The 25055-nt window shown below is 37.2% G+C and overlaps 1 protein-coding gene across 15 annotated transcripts in view; it reads right to left on the minus strand.

The window, feature by feature from the left end:
* The window catches only part of UBE3D (ubiquitin protein ligase E3D), a 240704-nt gene that overhangs the window by 130465 nt on the left and 85184 nt on the right, over window positions 1–25055 (minus strand). For 10 of the 15 annotated variants that reach the window (XR_006217734.1, XR_006217735.1, XR_006217733.1 and 7 more), the window contains exon 9: window positions 20519–20657. Coding sequence is in view for 12 of the 15 variants with exons in the window: in XM_042986728.1 (XP_042842662.1) it covers window positions 20519–20657 (139 nt within the window). In the remaining 3 variants the exon portion in view is untranslated. Of the gene's footprint in view, window positions 1–10823; window positions 11096–12008; window positions 12032–15148; window positions 15194–18364; window positions 18472–19879; window positions 20096–20518; window positions 20658–25055 lie in introns of those variants that run through there. The other 5 variants (XM_042986729.1, XM_042986739.1, XM_042986737.1 and 2 more) reach the window with 5 other exon arrangements.

A 25055-nucleotide genomic window follows, 5' to 3' on the forward strand; every position in this document is an offset into this window, starting at 1 on the left:
TTTCATTCCCATTTCTCTTAGACCTGAAGGGTTGCAGAATAAGAAACTCCAAAATAGTCTACTTTAACATAAAGATTATTTTGAGTTAAAGTACTTGAAAAACAGCAATCACACACACAAGAAAAACACATTGACTTCCTTCTTTTTTCTTAAACGCAGGATATGAAATTCCCATATGCAAATTGTCCTTCCTAAACCAGAAGGAAAACAGCATTCCAAGGACCATAAGTTGAGACAAAAAGTTTTTACACAAACAGACTTTGTTAAAATAATTCTTACCTTCCTTTTGCCTCCTCACATAGCTTGCCTTTCCCCAATTGCTTCTCTGTGCAACCTATTAATTATATAAAATCTTTGATTCACAGTTTCTTTCCAAGCTAATGGGTTTTGCCATTTCTTTGGTCCTTCACTCCTATGAGGGCTTCTGTGTCATACAAAACTTACATAAATTTGTAGGCCTTTCTCCTGTTAATCTGTCTTATGTCAGTTTTTCAGAGCCTGCCAAAAAAAAACCTAAGAGGGCAGAGGTAAAAATCTGCCTCCCTTTCAGACCCTTCTTTCTTTCTTACTTTATGTCATTTTCATTTTCCTGGTTATTTTCTATCTTCAAACCCTTTATTAAATTTTCATTAGTGTCTATTTTCAATTGGGCAATTTAAAACTTATTCTTCATTCCTGAGACCATCTTCTCTTCCTTACATTTCCTGAGTTCAATCAACTCCTTTTCTATTTATCCTGGTTCTTGTCCATTTTGCATTTCTGACTCAGAGTGGTTTTTCATATCTCAAATGCTTGATGTCCTTAATTCTGTCTAGAGTGTGAACTTAAACACTTTTCTTTTGCTTCATGGTCATTTTGCAGGGAAGGTCTTTCCTGAATTGATGGTTAAGACTGTGTTTCATGATTTTTTGCAAAATTTCTCTATTTTTTTTTCATTTTTATGATATTGGAGTATTTCTTTTTTTAATCCCTATTTTTAAAAAAGTCTGGGATTTTTCCGTTAGCCTAGCAAAGCCCAGGTACTTGAGTGGGTTTTTTCTGTCAGTGTGTTTCTTTTGGTGGTGGGAAAGGACTTGTCAGACCTCTGATTATGTGATTTTCTTTGTCTTACAGAACCCTAAATCCCCCCTACCTTCAACCTGATTTTCTTCTTTTCTCCATCTAATTGCTAAAAAGCCCTTTCTTTTTCTTTGCCTTTTTTCCTCTCCTCCAGAGGAAAGACTGCCCCAGTAAGTAATGCTTACCCTTTTAAATTGTGCTTGTGCCTTGTGGGGTGCCTGGATGGCTCTGCTGCTTAGGATTCTCTCTCTCCCCCTCTCTCTGTCCCTCCCCCCCTTCCCCTTTCTCTGCTGGAGACCGCAAACGCGCTCACGCTCTCTCTTGCTCTCTCAAAATAAATAACAATAAAAAATAAAATAAAATAAATTATGCTTGCCCCCTATACACTGTGTCTGTCTTTTCAAATGTTATACCTTGTCCTATATGTCACCTGGCCCTTTCAATCACATATACTTTAAAATCTCTTCCCTATAATCCAAGCTCTGATCTGCTTACACATTTTTCCAGCATTTATTTTAGGCTGGATTTAACTTTTCTAGTGGCCATTCAAAATCACCCTTAGGCACCTTTGCTAGCCTCTCTTTTCTGTCTTCTTTGCAGTTTTTCTTGTTCTGCTTTTGCTCACAAAAACCCTTATGACAGAGTGGAGGTGGGAAGAAAGTATAAGGAATTAGACTTGTTGATGTTTTTTTCTATTTACTCACAGTTAGTTTGCACTTTTGGCCTTGTCTCTCTCCAAGTATGTGCGCAGAACTTTTATAATTGGGAAATTGTTTCGTATTGTTTTCAGTTTTTGAGCCTGATTATTATATAGCTACCGCCATTTTGTGCTATCTGGAAATGCGTATGGAACGTTTTTTTGACTCTCCAGAGGAAGAACAAAGAGTGAGATACAAGTTTTTCAATTTAAAAAAATATCCTGTTTAAGGAGAAAAGCAGGGGTCCAGCAGACTTTTGCCAAGAATGTGGCAACAGAAGAAGAAAATGTTTAGTTCTGTGTATCCAGAGTCAAACTCAGACTGTGATTTCTCTTACTGATTCTCAACACCGTTTTTGGAGGTTTTTTTTTGGGGGGGGGGCGGGGTGCACAGGACAGAGAAGGATGATACAAAGTGGTTTATAAAACTGATAAAAAGCATCATCTCCACAGTGAGACTCTCCAAGCCTTTGATATTATGAAATGAAAGTAATAATCAACTGAAAGACATAATGTAATAAACCCTCTGTTTATATCCAGAGCAAGTTTAGTTTAAATGGATTTTTAAAAGCACCTAAACACTATACAGCAAGGTACACTCGAGACACCATTATCGGGTTGAAAAGAAACAATAGAGTCAAGAAAAACTGAAAATGCAGTGAATGGTTGAGCTAGCTCTACTGTCATTAAACACAATTTCCTTTCTATTTCACACAACTCTAAAAGTAAAAACAAAGCCACAATCCATTTGCTTCTAGAAACTACTCTGCAATTTGTGCCCTGAACTGCTGACATTTAGCAGACAACTAAAAATCTGGGGATGTATAATTCTATTATGACCTAATGCATTTCCTTTTCTCATCATGCCACCTACTCATCCTCAACAAATTTGACTTCAAAGATAGAGAGCAGTGGTAAAATGTGATACCACTTACATTAATTATAAAAATGGCCACACCTTGCCTTTATTATTTACAAAGTCCTTCCAGACGGTAAAGGTAGGTATTATTCCCCTTCTACAGGTATGAAAACTAAGGTTAAGTCCTAGAAAGCCAAAGATGACAATAAATTCTAAAACACATGAGAAATTGAACCCTAAATCATACTGCTACAAAATTAACAACTAGAAGATTAAGCAGCTGCACACAAAATTAAAAAAACAGAACAAATGAAAAAAGACTTAAAAGCATGCTGATTTCAAATTCTCATAAAGGTGTTTTTTTTTTAATGTTTATTTTCCAGAGACAGAGCATGAGTGAGGGAGGGGCAGAGAGAGAGGGAGACACAGAATCCAAAGCAGGCTCCAGGCTCTGAGTTGTCAGCACAGAGTCGTCGCGGGACTTGAACCCACAAACCATGAGCCCATGGCCCATGGGCCCATGAGCCCATGACCTGAGCTGAAGTCAGACACTGAACCAACTGAGCCACCCACGTGTCCCCCCTTTTTTTCTCAGAAAGGTTTTTGAAACTTTGTATCTCGGAAATAAAAAATATATATCCATTGAAAAAAACCTCAATAATGGGGATAAACACCAGAATGGGTGAAATGGAAAACAGTACTGAGGGCTTTATCTTGAATTCAGGTATATATATGAAAGAACATTTAAGCGTCAAAGGAGAAAAGCTTAAAAGATTCTAATATATGTCTCATAGGAGGTAAATAGAAGGAAATGGGAGGGGAGGGATAATGGAGATTTACTACATAATAGTTAACAACGTTCCAGAACCAATTAAAGACAGGAGTCCTCAGATAAAGTGGTCTCAGAGTATTAAGTAGAAAAAATTGTTTTAAATCCACACCTGGACATCACTATACAACTACAGTACACCAAGCACAAAGATAAAATCTTACAGACTGGTAGGGAAAAAAGCATGGGTTATCTTCAGAGTAATACCAAATAATCTTACAACAGCTGTCTTATCAACAGAAATAGATGGCAGAAAGCAATAAGTGATAGATCTTCACTGAAAAGGAGTACAGAATTCTATACCTAGCTTAGTCATCATTCAAGACTGTGAACAAAATAGAGACATTTTAGACCTAGACTAAGAGAGTGTGCTATTCATAGACTTAATGAAAGGAATACTAAAGGATATGGGATGCAGGAGAAAAACAAAAAGCATGCCAACTGTTATGTAGGTATGTAATGAATATTAAAATATTTAAAATTAGTAATTTATTTGTTTTTAAGTGAAACACATAAAAACAGTAGAGAATAAATGGGGAAGATGTGGGGTCAGGGGAAAATGTGCTAAATAGAGAGTTAAGGAACTTGATGGGGAAAACACAGAGTAGAAGGATCCTGAGCTCACCTCATCCCATGGATGCACTGAGGTAAGTACATCTATTATAACTAATTCTGCAAACAAAGACTGGCAGAAAAGACTTTCCACAGCTAGTCACAGAGAGAAGGCCACAGAGAAAAGGGTATCAGGGGCAGAGACACAGTTGGGAACCAATTCCCCGGATGACTACCCAAAATCTGGAGGGATATCACAAGCATGGAGAGGTGGGGATCAGACCCCACATTGGGCACTCCTGCCCTGGGGATCTGCACCAGTAAGATAAGTCCCCATAATATCTGGCTTTGAAAACTAGTGGGACTTAACTCCAGAAGGTGGCATGAAATCCAGTCCCCACCCTTAAAAAGCCCATGCTAAATAACTCGGCCTGTGACATAGCACAGAAGTAGCAGTCTGAAAAGTACCTGGGGTATAGGTGAATGAGATTTATTGACTAATCTTACATCTGTGCAGGAGGGGCAGGGATCTGTAGGAGATTTCTTCAGGAACAAAAGTGCTGGGAGGAGCCATTTTCTTGCACTCCCCCAGCCTACATAGCCAGATGTTTGCAGAAGCCAGTTCTAACTCTCCATCTACCGTGCTAGCACCAAATGCCCCACCTGGCATTCCTCAGCAGACCCACCTCCAAAGTGACTCCTGCAGCAGGGGAGATAACCTCACACACCATCATGCCCATAGTTCCAGCAGCTGGGCCTTCGAGCTGGCTATGCAAGGAGTAAGTCCTGCCTTCTATATACCTGCCGCTGTGGCAGAGAGGTTAATTGCAGATAGCCAGGATGAGTACTGGACCCACCCACCAACAAGCCCTTGCTGTTGCAGCCACACTTCTCAGCAGTGCAGGGAATAAACCATGCCTAGTGTGCCCACAACAGATGTATTAGTTCATTGCAGCCGGCTGGGCTGAAGGCAACTGCAGCTATGCTACAACAGGTGGGCATACACACCCCACAAAGGGAAGCATTAGAGCATTTGGTTCTGATGACCAGCAGGGACTACGCTACAGGACCTCCTCTACACAAGGCCGCTACTTTCAAAATCAGGAGATGTAACTTACTTACCTAGACTACAGAAACAAATGCAGAGAGTGAGACAAAATAAGGAGACAGAGGAATATATTCCAGTGAAAGAGTAAGACAAAAATCACAGAAAACGAGCTAAGTGAAATGGAGATAAACAATATGCCTGATAAAGAGTTCAAAGTAATGATCATAAAGATACCAGAATTAAGAAAAGAATGGATGAACTCAGTAAGAACAACAAAGAGATAAAAATATATATATATATACATATATATATATATGTATATATATATATGTATATATATATATATATATGTAAAAAAAGAAACAGAGCTGAAGAATACAATACCTGAAGTGGAAAATACTCTAGCACAAATCAACAGCAGATTACAGGATGAAGAAAAATGGATCAATGACCCAGAAGACAGGGTAATGGAAAGCAACCAAGCTGCACAGTAAAAAGAAAAAATAATAAAAATTAAGGAGAGGTTAGGGGAACTCTGTGATGTCATCAAGTATAATAAAATTCACAATATAAAGAAGAAGGAAGAAAGTAATAAAGATCAGAATGGCAATATATAAAGTAGAGATGAAAAAAAAAAACAATAGAAATGATTGATTAAACCAAAAGCTGGTTCTTTGAAAAGATAAACAAAATTGATTAACCTTTATCAGACTCATCAAGAAAAAATGAGACAAGTCAAATAAATAAAATCAGAAATCAAGGGGTAAAAATAACAATTGAAACCACAAAAATACAAAGAATTACAAGAGAATACAGTGAAAAATTATATGCCAAAAAACTGGACAACCTAGAAAATTTGTATAAACCTAGAAATATACAATCTTTCAACACTGAATCAAGAAGAAATAGAAAATGTGGACACACTAATTACTAACAAAATTGAATTGGTAATCAAAAAACTCGCACCAAACAGAGGTCTAAGACAGATAGGTTATAGGTAAATTCTACCAAAAATCTGAATAAGAATTAATAGCTATTCTCAATTTATTCCAAAAAATACAAGAGGTAGGAAATTTTCCAAATTCATTCTACAAAGCGAACATTACCCTGATACCAAAACCAGACAACACATTACAGAAAAAGAAAACTACAGGCCAACATCCCTAATGAATATACATTCAAAAACCCTCAACAAAATATTAGCAAACCAAATTCAACATATATTAAAAGGATCATTCGCCCAACCAAGTGGGATTTATTCCAGGGATGCAAGCATTATTCAATATTCATAAATCAATCAATATGATACATCACATTAACAAGAGAAAAAACAAAAATCTTATGATTACCTTAACAGATGCAGAAGAGCATCTGACAAAATATAATGTCCTTTTGTGATAAAAACTCTCAACAAAGTAGGTTTAAAGGGAATATACTTCAACATAATAAAGGCCATATATGAAACCCCCACAGGTAACATCATACTCAATGCCTATAAGATCAGGAAGAAGACAAAGATATCTACTCTTACCACTTTTATTTAACATAGTACTGGAAGTCACAGTCACAGCAATCAGACCATATTGGTAAGGAAGAAGTAAAACTTTTACCATTTGTAGAAGATATGATACAATACATAGAAAACCCTAAAGACTCCCACCAAAAAACTACTAGAACTGATAAGTGAGTTCAGTAAGGTCACAGGATACAAAATCAAAGTACAGAAATCCATTAAATTTCTATACACTAATAATGAAGCAGCAGAGGAAAAATTAAGAAAACAATAATACCATTTGCAGTTGCACCAAAGAGATTAAAATACTCAGGAATAAATTTTACAAAGAAGGTAAAAGATCCAATCTTTGAAAGCTATAAGGCAATATGAAAAAAAAAACTGAAAATGGCACAAATGGAAAGATATTCCATGCTCATGGACTAAAAGAATTAATATTGTTAAAATGTCCACACTACAATCTAAAGCTTCAAACCAATCTAAAGATTCAATGCAACCCCTATCAAAATACCCATTGCATTTTTCACAGAACTAAAATAAATAATCCTAAAATTTGTATAGAACCACAAAAGACTGCAAATAGTCAAAGCTATCTTGAGAAAGAACAAAGCTGGAGGTGTCACAACCCCAGATTTCAAGATATGCTACAAAGCTATAGTAATCAAAACAGTATGGTACTGGCACCAAAATAGACTCATGGATCAGTGAACCGGGATAGAAAGCCCAGATATAAACCCATGTGTAAATCGTCAATTAATCTATGGCAAAGGCAAAACCATACAATGAAGAAAAGACAGGCTTTTCAATAAATGGAGTTGGAAAAACTGGACAGCTACATGCAAAAGAATGAAACTGGCCTACTTTTGTACATTTAAAACATAAACTCAAAATTTATTAAGACCTAAATGTGAGACCCGAACCCATAAAACTCCTAAAAGAACACATAGGTGGTAATCTCTTGGCAGTGGATAAGTCTCTCCAGGCAAGAGAAACAAAAGCAAAAATAAACTACTGGGACTACATCAAAATCAAAAGCTTTTCACAGCAAAGAAAACTATCAACAAAACTGAAATGCAATCTACTGAATGGGAAAAGGTATTTGCAAACATATATCCAATAAAGAGTTAATATCCATAATATATAAAGAACTTAAAGAACTCAAAAACCCAGACAATCCATTTAAAAAATGTGCAGAGGACCTGAATAGATATTTTTCTGAAGACATACAGAGTCCAATAGACACATGCTCAACATCACTAATCATCAAAAAAATGGAAATCAAAACCACAGAGAGACATTACTTCACACCAGTCAGAACAGTTAATATCAAAAAGACAAGAAATAAAAGAATTGGCAAGGATGTAGAGAAAAGGGAACCCTTGTGCACTGCTGGTGGGAATGTAAATTGGTGCAACCCCTGTGAAAAACAGTATGGAGGTTCTTCAAAAAATTAAAAACAGAAATACCATATGATCCAATAATTCCAATACTAGGTATTTACTGAAAGAAAAGAATACATTTATTTGAAAAGATATATGTACCCCTATATTTACTGTCATATTACAATAGCCAAGTTATGAAAGCAACCCAAGTGACCAATAGATGAGTGGATAAAGGAGATATGGTATACATGTACAATGGAATATTACTCAGCCAGAAAAAATGAGATCTATTTGCGACAACATGGATGGAATAGAGGGGACTATGTTAAGCAAAATAAGTCAGAGAAAGACAAAATACTGCCTGATTTCACCTATATGTGGAATCCCAAAAACAAAACAAAAATGGATTCTTGAAAGTCAGAAAACAAACTTGTGGTTGCCAGAGGGCAGATGGTTGTGGGGAGGAATGGGTGAAATAGGTGAAGGTGATTAAGAGGGACAAACTTCCGGTTACAAAACAAATGTTATAGGGATAAAAAGTACAGCATAAGGAACATAGTCAATAACAGTATAACACTGTATGGTGCCTACACTTAATCATAATGAGTGCTGAGTAATGTACAGAATTGCTGAATCACTACACGGTATACCTGAAACCAATATAACATTGTATGTCATCTATACTTCAATAATAAAAACATAGATAAAATACTGATAAAGTTCTTGCCTGTTTGAAAAATGTAAAGATACTGATTTCGTTTTTGCTAGAAAACTTTCTACTCTATGTATTTAAAAATTTTAAGAGCACTCATTAAAAAAAAACCCTTCATGCTACTGCTTCTAAGACAGCAGAGAATTTTCTTTAAAAGGATGAAAAAAATCAAGAAAACAGAGATTAAAAAATAAGAAAAAAGGAAGAAAAGTGTAACTACCAAAAAATACACACCCCTCTCATCACACTCACCTATACAAAGATGGTATACATAATTCCAACTATATTAGAAATCACAATCATGTAAGTAGATTTAACACACCTATTTAAAATACCAAGAACCATGTCTTCTGTTTGTAACGCTGATTTTTGCTAAAAACATTAGTATATTAGCAAGACCTGCTGAAAAGCAGCTGACAGTCCAAATGGACAATGTCTCAAATGTTTATTGCCTTTACACATGACATCCAAACTGAAGTTAAAAGATAAGGAAATAATAATTTAAGATCAGAAGCAAGAGAGTCAAAGACATTGGAAGTATGGACAAAGGTAGTTGTTTATAAAGAACTACACACGAGGGTGGCGGGTGGCTCAGTGGGTTAAGCATCCGACTCTTGATTTCAGCTCAGGTCATGATGTCATGGCTCATGGGATTAAATCCTCATAGGATTCTTTCTACCCCTCTCTCTCCACCCCTCCACGGCTTGTGCATGCGTGCACTCTCTCTCTGTCTCAAAATAAATAAATAAACATTAAAAAAACCTACATATGTACAACTCTAAAAAGAGAAGAAAAGGCACCAGTACCTAAACAATACTCAGCTAATTCTTTACTCTGGTTTAGTCTATGTTCCTTTATTATAGCTTCAGACAATGCACTAGACAGCCTTCTGTATACAACAGATAAATCCAACTGACCTCAATTGTTGAAAGCTAACAGATATTAACTGCATGAAGCCCAGGTTGAGGGTACAGACATCCCTTCCCTGCCATCCCAACATAATCATTCCTTTGCAACTATCATTCCCAACTTCTAAGCTAGTAAGAAGCAAACATGCTGATCTTTATCTTTAAGGGGAAGCCAGCCTTAAATTGGATGTCAGTCTTTCCTCTTCAGGTGAACTTAATTCAGAAGCTTTCACACTACTGTGAGTCCTTCAACTACTGAAATTTAGAATCAGTGGATTTTTGAGCTGGAAGAATGAGAAACCTGAGATCTAGGCAGGTAGGTGATTCATACCCCATCACACTGGTGCAGGTAGAGCAGCTGAGCAAAATGCAAACCCATCTCTTGCCTCCATGCCAGGGCTTTTCCCTACCATGTCACTTAGCAGGTCTAGAAGAGCAAAGATGGGGGGGCACCTGGGTGGCTCAGTAGGTTAAGCATCTGACTTTGGCTCAGGTCATATCTCATGGTTCGGGGGTTCAAGCCCCACATTGGGCTCTGTGATGACAGCTCAGAGCCCGGAGCCTGCTTTGGATTCTGTGTCTCCCTCTCTCTCTGCCCCTCCCCCACTCATGCTCGCGCGCTCTCTCTCTCTCTCAAAAATAAATAAACATTAACAAAAATTAAAAAATAGAAGAGCAAGGATGGAAAGGACAATAAAATAACTTCATTTTGTTTCTCACCATTCTTTTGGCCTAGTGCCCTAACACCTTTCCTGTTCTAAATCGTTTCACTTTGGTTAAGCTATTCGTCGTTTCTAGGAGGGCTCACGAGAGGTTCTCAATGGAGACTTAGAGCAGTTCCACCTTGCAATCCATCATTCCCTTAAAGGTTGGCATCATTCCCAGGCTGCTGTTTCCCCCTCCAGCTAGCAAAGCTCCTGTGAACAACACAGTAGCTTCCTCTATGGGATAAGCATGTTCAGTCATTTCCATCTTGATGCTACTTTATTTCTAAAAGCAGACATATTTCTTTAGCCTCCTTTCCAAGGAAGACCCACCACCAGGAAGCCACTTGACTGAACACAGTCGTGCTAAATGTGTGAGAAAGAGCCAAGTCCTCTTGTTACTACAGCTCCAGGCAAGAGGAAAGGCCCACATTTTCGAAAAGTTTCTTGGAATAAGCAATCATTTATAATTTATTTATTTACAAATAAATGCAAATGTAAAACCACTGGAAAATTCCTAAGTCACAAATGTTTCAATGTGGACCAGGATCCAGAGTTGGAAACAAGAGGCAAACTTGAAAGTACTAGAAGCCTGAGGGAGAGTAGAGAAGGAAAAGGAAAGCAGAGAAGTCAAGCTTGGGCTGTCCAGAGAATATCCCAACTTTCTTCCTCTTCCTTTTCTCTAACGGTCCATCTGCCAGGGTCTTCTCATGAAGGAGTGATCTGGGTCTCTCAGGCTGGAAGAGCCGAGGGCCACACAGCTCTCTACTCCCATCATTCCTGACCCTTCTTTGTAGCTACTAGGAAGGTCTTGTGATATGGATTCCATTCTCTTGGAGAGAAAAAGATAAAAACACATAATGTGGCTTCATCTATACTTTTCTTCAGTTACACACTTTCAAGATGTTCAGGAGAAATAAGAACCTAGTCCCTTTAAGGAACAAAGTTATACTATTCAGCCTTGGTGGATAAATTATGAATAGCTGGGAGCACACAAAATGATTCTGTGTGCACGTACTTTAAAGAAACTTTATAATCTAACCCAATCCCCTCAATGTACAGATAAAGAAACTGGGACCCGTACATGTTACCTAACTAGACCAGGTTCGCAAGTCCAGTTGGTGGCAGATCTAAGACTACGCTACACCTTGAGTGTCCTACCAGACTAGACTTGCCTTGAGAAGGAGAGAGGAGTCAAGAGGTTGCACATCCCCGAAGGAAGGAAGAAACTCAGAGACTGTGAGATACTGGGATGTTAGGTGTGCATAACTGAGTGGCAGCAAGATGACTTGGAGAGGTAACTAACACCTGGATTTTACAAAGCACCTGACTGTAAAAGGGAGGGGTCATGGTAGAAGAAAACAAGTAAAAGAAAAAATATAAACACCATGACAATGCTTCAGGTTACTTCAAAAGTCAGGGATTGTGTTAAGTGCAGGTGAATAATGAAAAGTGATGAGGAAAATAATTAACCTGAGTTCATGAACCAGGTGTTCATTATAATTAAAAGATTTTTTCCCTTTACATTTATTGGGAGTATATTCTGTTATCATACAAGTGTTTCATACCTTGGTCCTGGAACAGCTTTATTAGAAACACTTTGGCTTTTTGTTACAATGCAGATTCCTGGGCTCTCCTCCAGAGTTACTGACCAGAGACCTGAATTTCAAACAAGCTTCCCATGGATCCTGACATGTAAGAATCAATACAGCCATAATCCCATCATTGCAGAATTAGACAGACCCTGTTTGTCTTCCAGTCTTCCTCACTAGGATTTCAGAGTTAGAAATGCAGAGAGAGTGAGTGCCCTCAAATCACAAAGGTTGCTGATAGCCTACCAGGCTGTGCCATCAGGCCTTCTATCCCCACCATGTCTAGAAGGACAGATGGGCTGAAATGGACTAGGATGTAGTTGGTTTAATTATAAGATTCTATCTTTTTAGGCTAAAAGTGCAAATACGTATCATTTTCTAATGAAAACCACATTTGCTGCCATGAGTATGCACTTCCTTTAGAGTCGGGGCAGGGGGTGGGGAAGTTAATATATTAAAACAGCAAACAAAACAAGAGACATAATTATTATTTTTTATTTCTTTTTAATGTTTATTTTTGAGGGGGGGGGGGGAGAGAGACAGAGCCTGAGTGGGGGAGGGGCAGAGAGCGAGGGAGACACAGAATCCAAAGTAGGCTCATGAACTCATGAACCATGAGATCATGACCTGAGCCAAAGTCAGACGCTTAACCAACTGAGCCACCCAGGCACCCCAAGAGACATAATTATTGACTTTCTGGGCTATACCCCATTCCTGCTTCTCTCAATAAGGACAAAGCCAGCCCAGTCAAGCTCTCCTACCAAGTAGCAGCTCCTCAGAGTACAGGCCAGTGCCATGCACAGCCTGGGAACTATCCTGCTCTGTCTACAACCCTAATTCCTAGGTAGGGATAGAAATTCCTGAGAAGAGGGATGTGTGGCGGGGAACATGCGCGGGGTGAGTGGCTTCTAGCTGGCTCTCCGCCTGGCCGCATCCTCCAAGCTCTCTCTAGAGTAGGGCAGAATGACAGTTGGATGTGAAAGGAGGCAGAGGAAGCGAGAATCCATACTAGAGAACCGTATTAAACTAAGGATACCTACTCATTTTCCCAAACCAAGAACGCCCTGCAGGGCAAAAAGGGATGAAGAAGGCAACATTCTTTTCACACCCAAATTGCTGAAGCCAACGCTCAGAAATCTGTTTAGAGGAGAGACTGAAAATGGAGCAGTAATCACTACTTCTGAGACTGGATTCCCTAAATATAATGAGTAGCACTCAACTCCTGATTATCTCTGCCCACCAAGGACAAAGGAATTAGCAGGAAAAAAACAAAAAGGCTGACACTTCTCAGGAGTTGAGTGTGCCAACACTACTCTCTTAATTCTCTGGAATGCACACAAGGATTACCATGAGAGCTGAGCACAAATTCTGGCAAGTGTCTGCCCATCTTGATGCAGGTCTATCTGCCTCCTGTTACATCTGCAGCAACCCTTGGACATCTGCCGTGGCTCACAGCCTCCCACCTTATCCATGCTCACCTAATAACAGGACTTTTTATACAAAAGTCCCCCAAGGTCCTTTAACAGTCTCCAGGAAGACTGTCTTCATGCCAGAAGATTAAGCAAAGGAAAGAGAATACTGCCAGAATCTCATTCTCCATTCCAATGAGGCCAGTTTTATACTAAAATATATTTGTACTTGTGTATGTATGTGTGCACATGCGTTCTCAAAGCATACATAAAAAACACTAACAAGAATTACTCTGCAATGCCAATATTGGTTATTCCTAGTGATTTTAATTTTTCTTGTACTTTTCTGTTTTTTATCATGAAAGTGGTAATTTTTATCATGAAAGTGATGATCTTTTAATAATCATTTTGTAAAATGTTACTTTAAAAGGCAGAGATGAACATGGCATGTAATAGATAAGGCCATCTATGTTGTGTGCTGCCTAAAAGTAGATGAAAAAAAGAAACTTCACTTTCTCTTCTCTGTAGCCCTTTGTTGCTAATCATCTGTAAAGTTCTCAGGCCTTTGCCTAACGATTTCTTAGATCCCCTATAGATTACATACTACTGTACCATAAGCGCTTTTTACCTGAGATGCCAACAAATGGCCAAATGATTAAACCAAATTTTCACATGTTATTTTCCTTTCTTCTTCTCTCATGACAGAGATATTAGCAGGTGGTGGGAAGGTGGCTGGATGGGAGAATTATTTGTAAAATTATTAATTTCTGAACAGTTGAGAAGTTGAATATATGGTTTTTATATCATGGAAATGATGAAATTCAACTATCAGTGGATTTCTTAAAAATCAAGTAACATAAATGAGAATTTCCTGCTCTAAACAGTATAGAGGGCCCTTATTCGAGATGCTTCATCTAGTTTACCCTTCCCCAGTGAATACTGTATGATTTCAAATCCTTCTAGAGCTGAGAAAATATCCCTGACCAACCCTAACTATCAGATGGTAATAGATAAGGCCTATAAAGCTTTTCTGTTTCTTCCTCTCTACATATTTTCACTATGTAATTCAACCACACAACATACACATAAAACTCTAATCTGATGAGGCTCAACTTTTTTGCCAGGACCCATAATGCTTGAGAATGTTACACTGCTCCCACATTTGAAGGCTGTGGTTCTCTAAAGGATGATATTAATAATAATAATAATAATAATAATAATAAAAAGGATAATGTCTGTGAAAACATTTACAGTAACTGTAGAACACAGCTATCAACCTGTGGGAAACAAAAAAGCTTTAATTTGGGTGCTCTATGCCCTTAGAAATGCCATCTGCACAGCTGGGAAGGCCTGGAGTAGCTGATGGAGCTGGAGTTAATGAGGTAAGGTATGGGAAAGAACAAAAAAGGTTTCCTCAGCTCAGGGCTCAAGGCAGTGGATCACTCCTTATCTCTCAGCTGAGTATAAGTTTCCAAGGAAGACTCATCTTGAGAATTCTCAGTGGGAGGGAGTCAAGCCAGAAGTTAAGGGAGAGAGATAGTTTAGCCAGATGGCTCAGTCTATTAACGGAGCCCTCCAGCCCTCCGCCATGTTACTACTTAGTTACTCCTTGTCTCTAAACGTGGAAATGGAAGCATGTGTAAGTTGGGAAAACAATGCTCAGCTGGGGGCCTTTGGGGCCTCTGGCCTGATTAAGTATACAACAAGAACACCAAAGTCAGATCTGGTTTCTGATACAATGTTTGGATTTTATTCTCATTGCAAGAGGAAGGTCACAGAAGAATTTCATTCCCAGCTTAAAATTCTTCTAAGTCCATTCTTCTTCTTGGGGCACAACAACTATCGTATGCGCTTAGCAATCCATCAGTGATTCTCAACCAAATCCTGCATTCTGTTTGCTTATAATCACACTATGGATATTAAGATATGCTGGTAACACAGAAGTTAAAATTATAACAAAACCACCAAAAGATATTCCTATTGGCTACACTGTAATTTAAGAAGTTAGAATTTCATATATGTAAATAGCTCTAATTAATAAGATAAACCTTTCCTTTTGGGATTTGGCAGTGATAACAGCTCAAGCAGGAGTGCCATTTGAATCCTTGGAAAACCTAAAATAACATTTTTACAAAAAAAGTAGCAGTGCTCACAGTTAACTAACTTGGCCTAGAAGGTAAGAGAATTGGAAATGTAAAGGTGGTGTCTTAACAAGTGTCATTCTACTATTTTATAGCTCTTGCCAGTACAGCACTTTAAAAGATGTGTGTTACAGTGAATTTCCAACTGAAAGAGTAAATCCCAAATATGGGCAAAATTAGCAGCCCTGTTCCTTGCCATTGTAATAAATGATTAAGTAGGTGTTACAAAGATGAAAAAGCAGAGCATCTCTTTCTAATCCTGACAGACATCCTCCCCTTCTTCACTGATCCTTTATCTTGCAGTGAAGACCTGCATGAGGAAGTCGATTCCTGGTATGTTCCTGATAAGAATGCATATTTCCAGGGGTAGCAGCAGGGACTACATCGTTTTAGCAGACATTGTTTGTGAACTTGTGCCAAGTTTCTCTGAACCTTGGAAACTGGGAAAGTGTCTGTGTTCCTGATTAATAATATTCAGCAAACAGACTGAAAGCAGAGGAAGTATAATCACTAGTAGAGAGGGATATACAGTAACAGAGCTCCTGTGGTTAAGCTGCTATGAGGAGGCACTCACACCATGAGAGCAAGCATGGCTTTCATGCCCATGTGTCTACCTGAGCCTGAGTTAAGATCCCTGAAGGGATTAAGACCTCCTCTGTTCTCATGGAGAATACAGATTGGGCCTCCTCTCAATTTTCCCATAGCCAGTTTAAATTATTCTTTTACCTTCAGTCTCTTTAAGGCTTGAGTTAAGGCTACTTTGTAATAAAATTATCCCCAATTTATATCACACATGGATGATTGTTCTCTCTCCCCCAAAGGCTGTAAAACCCTCAAAGTTAGAAGTCATCTCTCTTGATCCCCACTCACCCATCATATAAACATTTCAAACAGTACATGAGAAAGTGAAATAAATAGTAACTGTCTTCTAACCTCGCTTCCCAAAGATAACCACTATTCAGTTTCTTGTATCTTCCTCCATAAATGTTTGTGGGCAAACACAAACTTTTATATTATTCAATGTTCGATCCAATGAGCAAAACTTAAAAGAAATACTGTAAACTAAGGTGCCTCCATCTATAAATCACACACATTCCACATCCCAGGACCTCAGCAAGTTCTGCATTTAGGTGCAGGCGGAGTTACTGGGGCACAAGCCTCGTGAGTCCAGCTCTGTCTCTAACATGGTAGGATTTCCCTGGCCAACTCACTCCATCTTTCTGAATCTCAGTTCCCTCTCCTACAGAAGAAGATGTTCTCAAAGGTCAGTTAAGGGTTGAGGCTGAATCAAGTACTGATTAATAAAACAGGTACACCAAGGCCAAAATATGAATTGGTATTGAAGAAAATCAAACATAACAGATTACAAGGAGAATATGGTTGTGAATTAGAATGGAGCAGTTATTTAAAAAATACTTTTAATTGAGGTTTAATTGACATGTAACATTATATTAGTTTCAGGTGTAAAACATGATTTCGTATTTATATACATTGCAAAATGATCATCACAATAAGTCTAGTTAACATCCATCACCATCCCAGTTACAAAAAATTTTTTTCTTGTGATGAGAACTTTTAAGATCTAATCTGTTAGCATCTTTCAAATATGCAATATAGTATTATTAACTATAGTCACTACACTGTATACTATATCCCCAGGACTTACCTATTTTATACCTGGAACTTTGTACCTTTTGATCACCTCCACCCAGTTTGCCCTCTCTGTACCCATGAGGTTGGTTATCTTTGGTTTGGGTTTTGTCTTTTATAATCCACATATAAATGAAATCATATGGTATTTGTCTATCTCTATCTCACTTAGCATAATCCCCTCTAGGTCCATCCGTGTTGTCACAAACAATAGAGTTATATTCTTTTTTAATGGTTGAATTGCATATATACCCCACAACTTCTTTATCCATTCATCCACAGATGGACCATTAGTTTGTTTCCATATCTTGGCTATTGTAAATAATGCTGCAATGAACATGGGGATGCATATATCTTTTTGAGTTAATGTTTTCATTGTCTTTGGATCAACACCCCGTAGTGGAATTGCTGGATCATATGGTAGTTCTGTTTTTAAATTTTCGGCCAACAGGTTTCCGTTTTCCACAGTGGCCAATATACAATTCCACCAACAGTGCATAAGGGTTCCCTTTTCTCCACATCCTTGCCAACACTTGGTTCTTTCTTATATTTTTGATGATAGCCATCCTAACAGGTGTGAGATGATAGCTCATTGTAGTTTCAATTTGCATTTCTCTGAAGACTTTTGAAGTTATTTTTTTATTTTAATTTTAATTTATTTTTATTTTTTTAATATGAAATTTATTGAAGACTTTTGATGCTGAGCATCTTTTCATGTACCTGTTGGCCATCCATATGACTTCTGTGGAAACATGTCTGTTCAGACTTTTTGCCCATTTCTTAATTAGAGTGGGTTTTTTTGCTACTGAGCTGTATGAATTATTTATATATTTTGGATATTAACCAGATCTATGATTTGCAAATATTTTCTCCCATTTAGTTAGGTTACCTTTTCATTTTGTTGATGGTTTCCTTTACAGTGCAGAAGCATTTCAGTTTAATGTAGATCCCCTTGTTTATTTTTGCTTTTGGTGTCAGATGAAAAAATCATCACTGGGGTGCCTGGGTGGCTCAGTCAGTTGGGCATCTGACTCCTGATTTCAGATCAGGTCATGATCTCATGGTTGTGAGATTGAGTCCTGTGTCCATGCTGGGTGTTGAACCTGGTTAAGATTCTCTCTATCCCTCTCCCTCTGCCCCTCCTCTGCTCACATTCACTCTCTCTCAAAAAAAAAAAAAGACAAACCATCCATCACAAAGACCAATGTCAAGGAACTTACTGGCTATGTTTTCTTCTAGGAGTTTTATGGTTTCAGGCCTTACATTCAAGTGTTTAATCCATTTTGAGTTTTGAGATGGTCCAGTTTCATTCTTTTGCTGTGGCTGTCCAGTTCTCCCAACATTCACTCAAGAGACTGTCCCCATATTACATTTCATTCATTGAAGAGACTTTCCCATTGTATATTTTTGGCTTCTCTGTCATAAATTAATTGATCATATATACATGGGTTATTGCTGGACTCTCTCTCCTGTTCCACTGATCTATGTGTCTGTTTTGATTACTATAACTTTGTAATATAGTTTAAAATCAGAAGTATAATACTTCTAGCTTTGTTCTTATTTGTCAAGATTACTTTGGCTATTCAGGGTCCTTTGTGATTCCACACAAATTTAAGAATTCTTTGTCTAGTTCTGTGAAAAATGTCGTTGGAATTTTGACAGGGGTTGTATTGAATGTGTAGGTTGCACTGGGTGGTATGGATATTTTAACAATATCAATTCTTCCCATTCATGAGCACAAAATATCTGCTCATTTATTTCTTTTTCAATTACTTTCATTAATGTCTTAGAGCTTTCAGTGTATAGGTCGTTTACCTTGACCAAATTTATTCCTAGGTATTTTATTCTTTTTGATGCAATTGGAAATGGGATTGTTTTCTTAATTTCTCTTTCTGATAGTTTGTTATCAGTATATAGATACACAACAGATTTTTGTATAGTGATTTTGTATCCCGCAACTAATTCTTCCAGTTTTTGGTAGACTCTTTAGGATTTTCTCTATGTGATATATCTTCTGCAAATAGTTTTACTTCTTTCCCTTTCTAATTTGGATCCTTCTTATTTCTTTCTCTTGCCTAACTGCTTTGGCTAGGACTTCCAATTCTATGTTGAACATAGTGGGTGGGTGGGGAGGGGACAGTGAGCATCGCTATCTTATTTCTGATCTTATCATTGAGTATAATGTTAGCTGTGCGCTTGCCATATTATGGCCTTTATTATCTTGAGATATGTTCCCTCTATACACACTTTATTGAGAGTTTTTATCATAAATGGATGTTGAATTTTGTCAAATGCTTTTTCTAAATCTATTGAATGATCATATAATTTTTATCCTTCATTTTGTTAATGTGGTGTATTAACACTGATTTGCAGATGCTGAACCATCCTTGCAATCCTGGAAGAAATGCCATCTGGTCATGTGTATGATCCTTTTAATGTATGTTGAATTTGGTTTGCTAATATTTTGTTGAGGACTTCTGAATCTATGTTCATCAGGATTATCGACCGATAATTTTCTTTTCTAGTGGTATTCTTGTCTGGTTTTAGTATCAGGGGGATGCTGGCCTTGTAAAATGAGTTTGGAAGCATTCCCTTGGAGCAATTTTTACAAACAATTTCCTGAGGTATACTTCATAGGAAAATCCACATCTTGTTTTACCAGAGGTATATCAAGCAATATACACTGATCCTGAAGTTATCTTAGGATACAGCCACAATACTTCAGAGGTAGAGCCAACCCATGTTTACTCATTTCTCAGCAATGCACGTGGCCGTCTCACAAGCCTCAGAGAGCTTATGAGTATTTTTCCATTGTCAAGAGTCATAGATAAGTTCAATGTTACATTCAGTAGCTACGGGATAACTTAAGCAACTAGTTAACACCTTAACTCTCATTTGCCACCTCATTGACAATTAGCTGCCTACTAGGAAGGAGGTCTTCCTGTTGATCAGACCACATATGCTGTTCTGTCCTGTTTGTCTTACTGTGACCATGTCCTGATAAAAATCCAGAGGAGGGTCAAAGTGATGAGGGAAGAACCTGGCAGAGAGGGAAAAGGTGCCAGAAGTGGGTAGAACACCATCAGCTTAACTTAAACATCTATTTGGCGATTTGGTTGCAAGCTAAGAGTAGCAAAGCTACTCATAATGGTTGAAAATCTTTGTTCTAGGGCAAAGCTAGGAAAAGGAAAACGCATTCACAGTGTCTTTGTCAGATGTTTTTGCCATTTTTCTTAGAGGTAGGAGAGGTGGAGGTTAAGAGAACAAACTCTGGGGTTAGACAGATATGGGTTCTGCCACTATTGGACGATTACCTAATCAGTTCTGAGCTTATTGTGCTTATTATTATTATCATCTGGAACTCTGGGTTCTGTGAGCTATCTCCTATGAAACACAAGATCCTCAAAAAACAATTCACAAGTGAAACTGAAAAATCATACCAGGGTAAAGGAGCTGTTCCTACCTGAAAGGAATTCATATAGCGAAGCGATGGAGGTAGCGTGGCGTTGTTCCTGGATAATATCAGCAGCAGCTCTAAGCAGGTTGCAGAGGGCAGGGTTAGAGTGTGGATGCTGATGTCACTTTCCCATGCACTGGAAAGCCTGAAACACATTGATACGTATAATTTCACAATTCCATCTGGTCATAATTATTTCAAAAACCTGATGGAAAGAAGACGACTTTCAAACGTGGAAGAAGATGCAATGCACAAAAAAACAGAAATAAAATGGCTATAGTAAATATTCACAAAGTAAATGTCCAAGACATTTTTATAGTGTTTTTGATACAAAACAGATGGGTTAGGCAATTTTTTCGAGTCAACATTTCATACTCAAAGAGTACAAATAAGACATGAAATGCAGTCTTATTTGTAAGGGACCTATTTGGGGTGGGGAACGGATAATAGCTAACATATCGAATTTTTCCTATATTCTGTGCCCTCTTCTCCATGTAACATCTTGTTCAACCCTCTGATACCTATGAAATAGAACTGTTGCTATCCTCCTTCTACAGATGTGCAAATTGTTTCTGAGCTGGATATGCCCTATGAAGTTTCTAGTTAGCTGATTTTCAAACCTTTAAAAAGTGATGTAATACTTTTATCAAAAAATCTTGTAAAAGCTCCATTTATAATATAAATAAAAGCAAAGCTGCTCTCTTGGAGGGGGTAAGGTTGGCAGGAGGCTCCCTTCATCTTCCAAAGTAGCCTATGAAACATCTCTGCTACATCCTGTTGAACCTACTAGAAAATTCTTTCATTCAAGAAATGAGGAAAGTGAAGGCTGGAAAAGTAAAGAGACTTCTCTGGGATGAGATACATGTTTAGAAGATGATATGGCTATGTCTAGAATCCTGGTTTCCTGTCTTCCCATATAGTACTTAAAATGGAAAATCAGATAATCATTATGGGAAAACAATGTAATAAGAATAGGATGTGTCTTATGCTGTCAAATCTTTTATTTACTTGAGTATTTCCTGTCTGTGCCCCTATCAACATGTCTCTTAACACTGTCCTAATTTTTTAAAAAGAAATATATATGTGTGTGTGTATATGTATGTATGTGTATATATATACATATATATGTGTATATATATATGTGTGTATACACACATACACACACACACACACATATATATATATATGTATGTATATATATATTCTATTTATATAAACTTCTTTCTATAAAGCTACCTTTAACCCAGTCAGGGGTGAAATCTAGAATGTCGAAGAGCATCAGTGGTTGAGGGCATAATGGATTTTAACATTTATATGATGAGTCATAGCAGATAGTTTAGCTGCGTCATCAATCAGGTTACCTGTGCTAACACATTTCTGATGTGGGTTGGGAAATTAACTCTCTGAAGCATTTGCCTACTAGTCAGACTGGAATAGGACACTGCCCACTTTCCCTCAAAATAGTCCCTTTTCAGCAAGGCCACATATGATTGTCTTCTCTGTGTTTTAAAAACACTTCTCCATTATTTTATATTGATTGGTTATGTTATTCTTTCTCCTTTCATTAATTATACAACATTTTCAACATTTCTCTGGCGTGGAAACAAAAATCTTGCTGTCTTTGGTAAAAGCCAAATGTAGGACCAGTGCAGTGGCTCTAAACTCATTCTCTCTACCACCTTTCTTATGCCCTCCACAAACCATTTCCGTTCCCTGAACTGCATACACTAACCACACCATGCTCATGCAGTTTTCTGGGCCGGGAAGGCTGCAGGCTACTTGGTGAACTTCTGTTCATCCTGCAAAATCCACTTAAGTATCATTTCTTTAGAGACATCCTCTTGCTTCCTCTACAAGAACTACATGCCTAATACCATTATTTGTATCCTACTACCATACCACCACCCTACCTGTATTCTTATTTGGGCTGTGTCTGCATCTCTGATTCATTCTAGGTCAGTCATAAACAAGCATACCCTGTGGATTCCTCTAACTTTTGTTACCCAGTATGGAAGATTAGATTAGTTGTTTTTCCTCAGACACTCCCACCTTTTACTGGCTGTAATAAAATACACCTCACTTACATTTGTATGTTCAATAATTTAATTTATTTTCCAAGTGTTATTCTTATAAAAGGAAACCAATTAATGTCATGATGTTGATGTGATTTCTGGTACAGAGAAAGGAATGCTTAACTTCTGCTCAAAGGTGTCAACATGCTGCTATGTGGCTATGGTGTAGTTGATGAAAAATGGCACTCAAATAGAAATTAAAATACACTAGCACTGCCTTGTCACTGAGCAGTGAGTGATCTGGGACACATACTCCTGGACAAGTCCAGTTTCCTCATGAGATCCTGGAGTTCACACACAACCTATACTATGTATCAAACCACCAAAATTTACACAAAAGGACATTCATCACATTAATGATATCCACAGTTACACAAAAAAAGATACAGTTATAAACGTTAATTATTCATGTCTCTATGTAATTACAAATATTTGCATGGCATGTGAATCCAACATTGGCATTTTTAATCTAATCCTTTAAGTATTCTGTGATTTAACAATTTTTCTCCTTATTAAAGCTCATGAAGGTACAAAGTATTATCTGGATCACATGATAAGTGATGGAAAAGATCAAGCATGATCCTCTCCAACTAAATTGCATTCTCTTTTATACCTAGAAGTACTAGGTATTTCTGAACAAATTCTATCAAAAAAACAAATTGAAAAGCCCAAGGGTAAATGATGGAGCAAATTTTAGCTTTCTTAGAATACCTCATTTCTTAATAATTAGAACCACCTTATTTTTGAAAATTAGATAACACAGCTGGACCTAGGATGGCTCAAATTCCTAAAATTTATCCTTTTGTTTATCCTAAACATTTATCTATTTATGCTTTCTTTTCCCACAGCATATATTCATTAGCCCCAGGATTTACCTTTTTATTGTTAAGATTTATAAATGTTCTCTATAATCTTAACTACATATTAATCACACAAAATAACCATATATGTGGACAAAGACAGAAAGTAATACGTGAAAAATGATTACAGTTGTTTTGGAAAGTTAGAACTATGGGTAACTTTCCCCCAAAACTTCAGCTAATGTTTTTATATTGTTTTTGGTTTGGTTTGTTTTTGATTTAGGAAGAAAGAAATAAAGAGAGCAGGAAGGAAAGATGGAGAAATGGTCTCGGCATACTTAAAATTCAGTTTATCTTAAAACAATCACTAAACTCATTATGAAAATTAAAGGCATGTATTAATTAGGCCAAAAGTGATACTTGATACTATTTACCAAAGGCTCAAATATCAGTAGAAAGTTCTGTTAACGATATAAACATTTTAAGAAACACAAGATTATAATAATCCAGAATTTGGATTATTTCCTGCAAAAACACCCTGGACTATTAGACCTAAATCAGTAAACTTCCACTATAAAACCAACAAAAAAGATAATTCAAAGAGAACAACAAACTTAACATTACTTAAAACCTACTTTGGTATTTTTAAAGTGGTGAGAGAGGAGAAGCTTTCCTAAGACACCAGAGCTGTCAACTAGGCGACCCGAGTCGAAGAGACCAAAATGCAGGCAGAGGACACACCATCCTTATTTCTCAATCTTTGCCTTGACAAAATCCCCTAGAGAAGCAACGATGGCCTATCTATTTTTAAAGAGGCAATGCAAAGGGGGGAAAAGTCACTCTCCATCACTTCTAACAAAAATAGTGAAATTGAGAATGAATCAAACACCAATCGATACCAAGAAAAGAACTTGGGAGAACAGAAAGGTGATACAGTTTACTAAAAATCAGAGGTTGTTTTAATGTAATACATGAAAATGACAAATAGACAGGATTAAACAACTCTACCAAAATTTAAGACATTTCAAATGAGTCCAACATACTGCATAGAGAAGAAAAAAATAAGAGCGTATAAGAGAGCTCAAGAAGAAAATATTTAACTTAAATTTCATTTTTCTCATATTTTAGTAGTTGATTTGGACTCTTCAGTCCTAGAAGGACCTATCAGGAAAGCAAAGAGCCTATTACTGATGTTAAAATATAACACTGTTTATATCTGTGTATTTTTAAAATTCAATTCCAAAGCTACAACAAATGACAAGCTCATCAATTCAAACTCTCGAAATACCAAAACAAGCAAAGGACCACAACTTAGTGCTAGAATCATTATAAACATACAGCTACTTAATACATGATTTGGACAGGGAATCAAAATTTTATAAATTCTTATACTGTCAAGAACACACAATTCAGAAACAACTAAATGTACTGTTTATGTATGATAGCAAACCATATTAATTCCAGTATATTTAAATATTTTAAAAGAACTAATTCATAAAAATAGAACCTGAAAAGTTCTACTGCTTATAAATTTCAAAGTAAGGTTCAGTAAGTCATGAGCAGCACTTCTTTGAAATTACAGTATCTTCTTTGAAAACTACAGGAAAAAATCGAGTTTTTAAAGTCACAAGTGTTCAAACTGTTTTTCAATTCTCTTTAAACTAATGGGCT

This window comes from Panthera tigris, chromosome B2, assembly GCF_018350195.1.
Source record: "Panthera tigris isolate Pti1 chromosome B2, P.tigris_Pti1_mat1.1, whole genome shotgun sequence".
Lineage (NCBI taxonomy): Eukaryota > Metazoa > Chordata > Mammalia > Carnivora > Felidae > Panthera > Panthera tigris.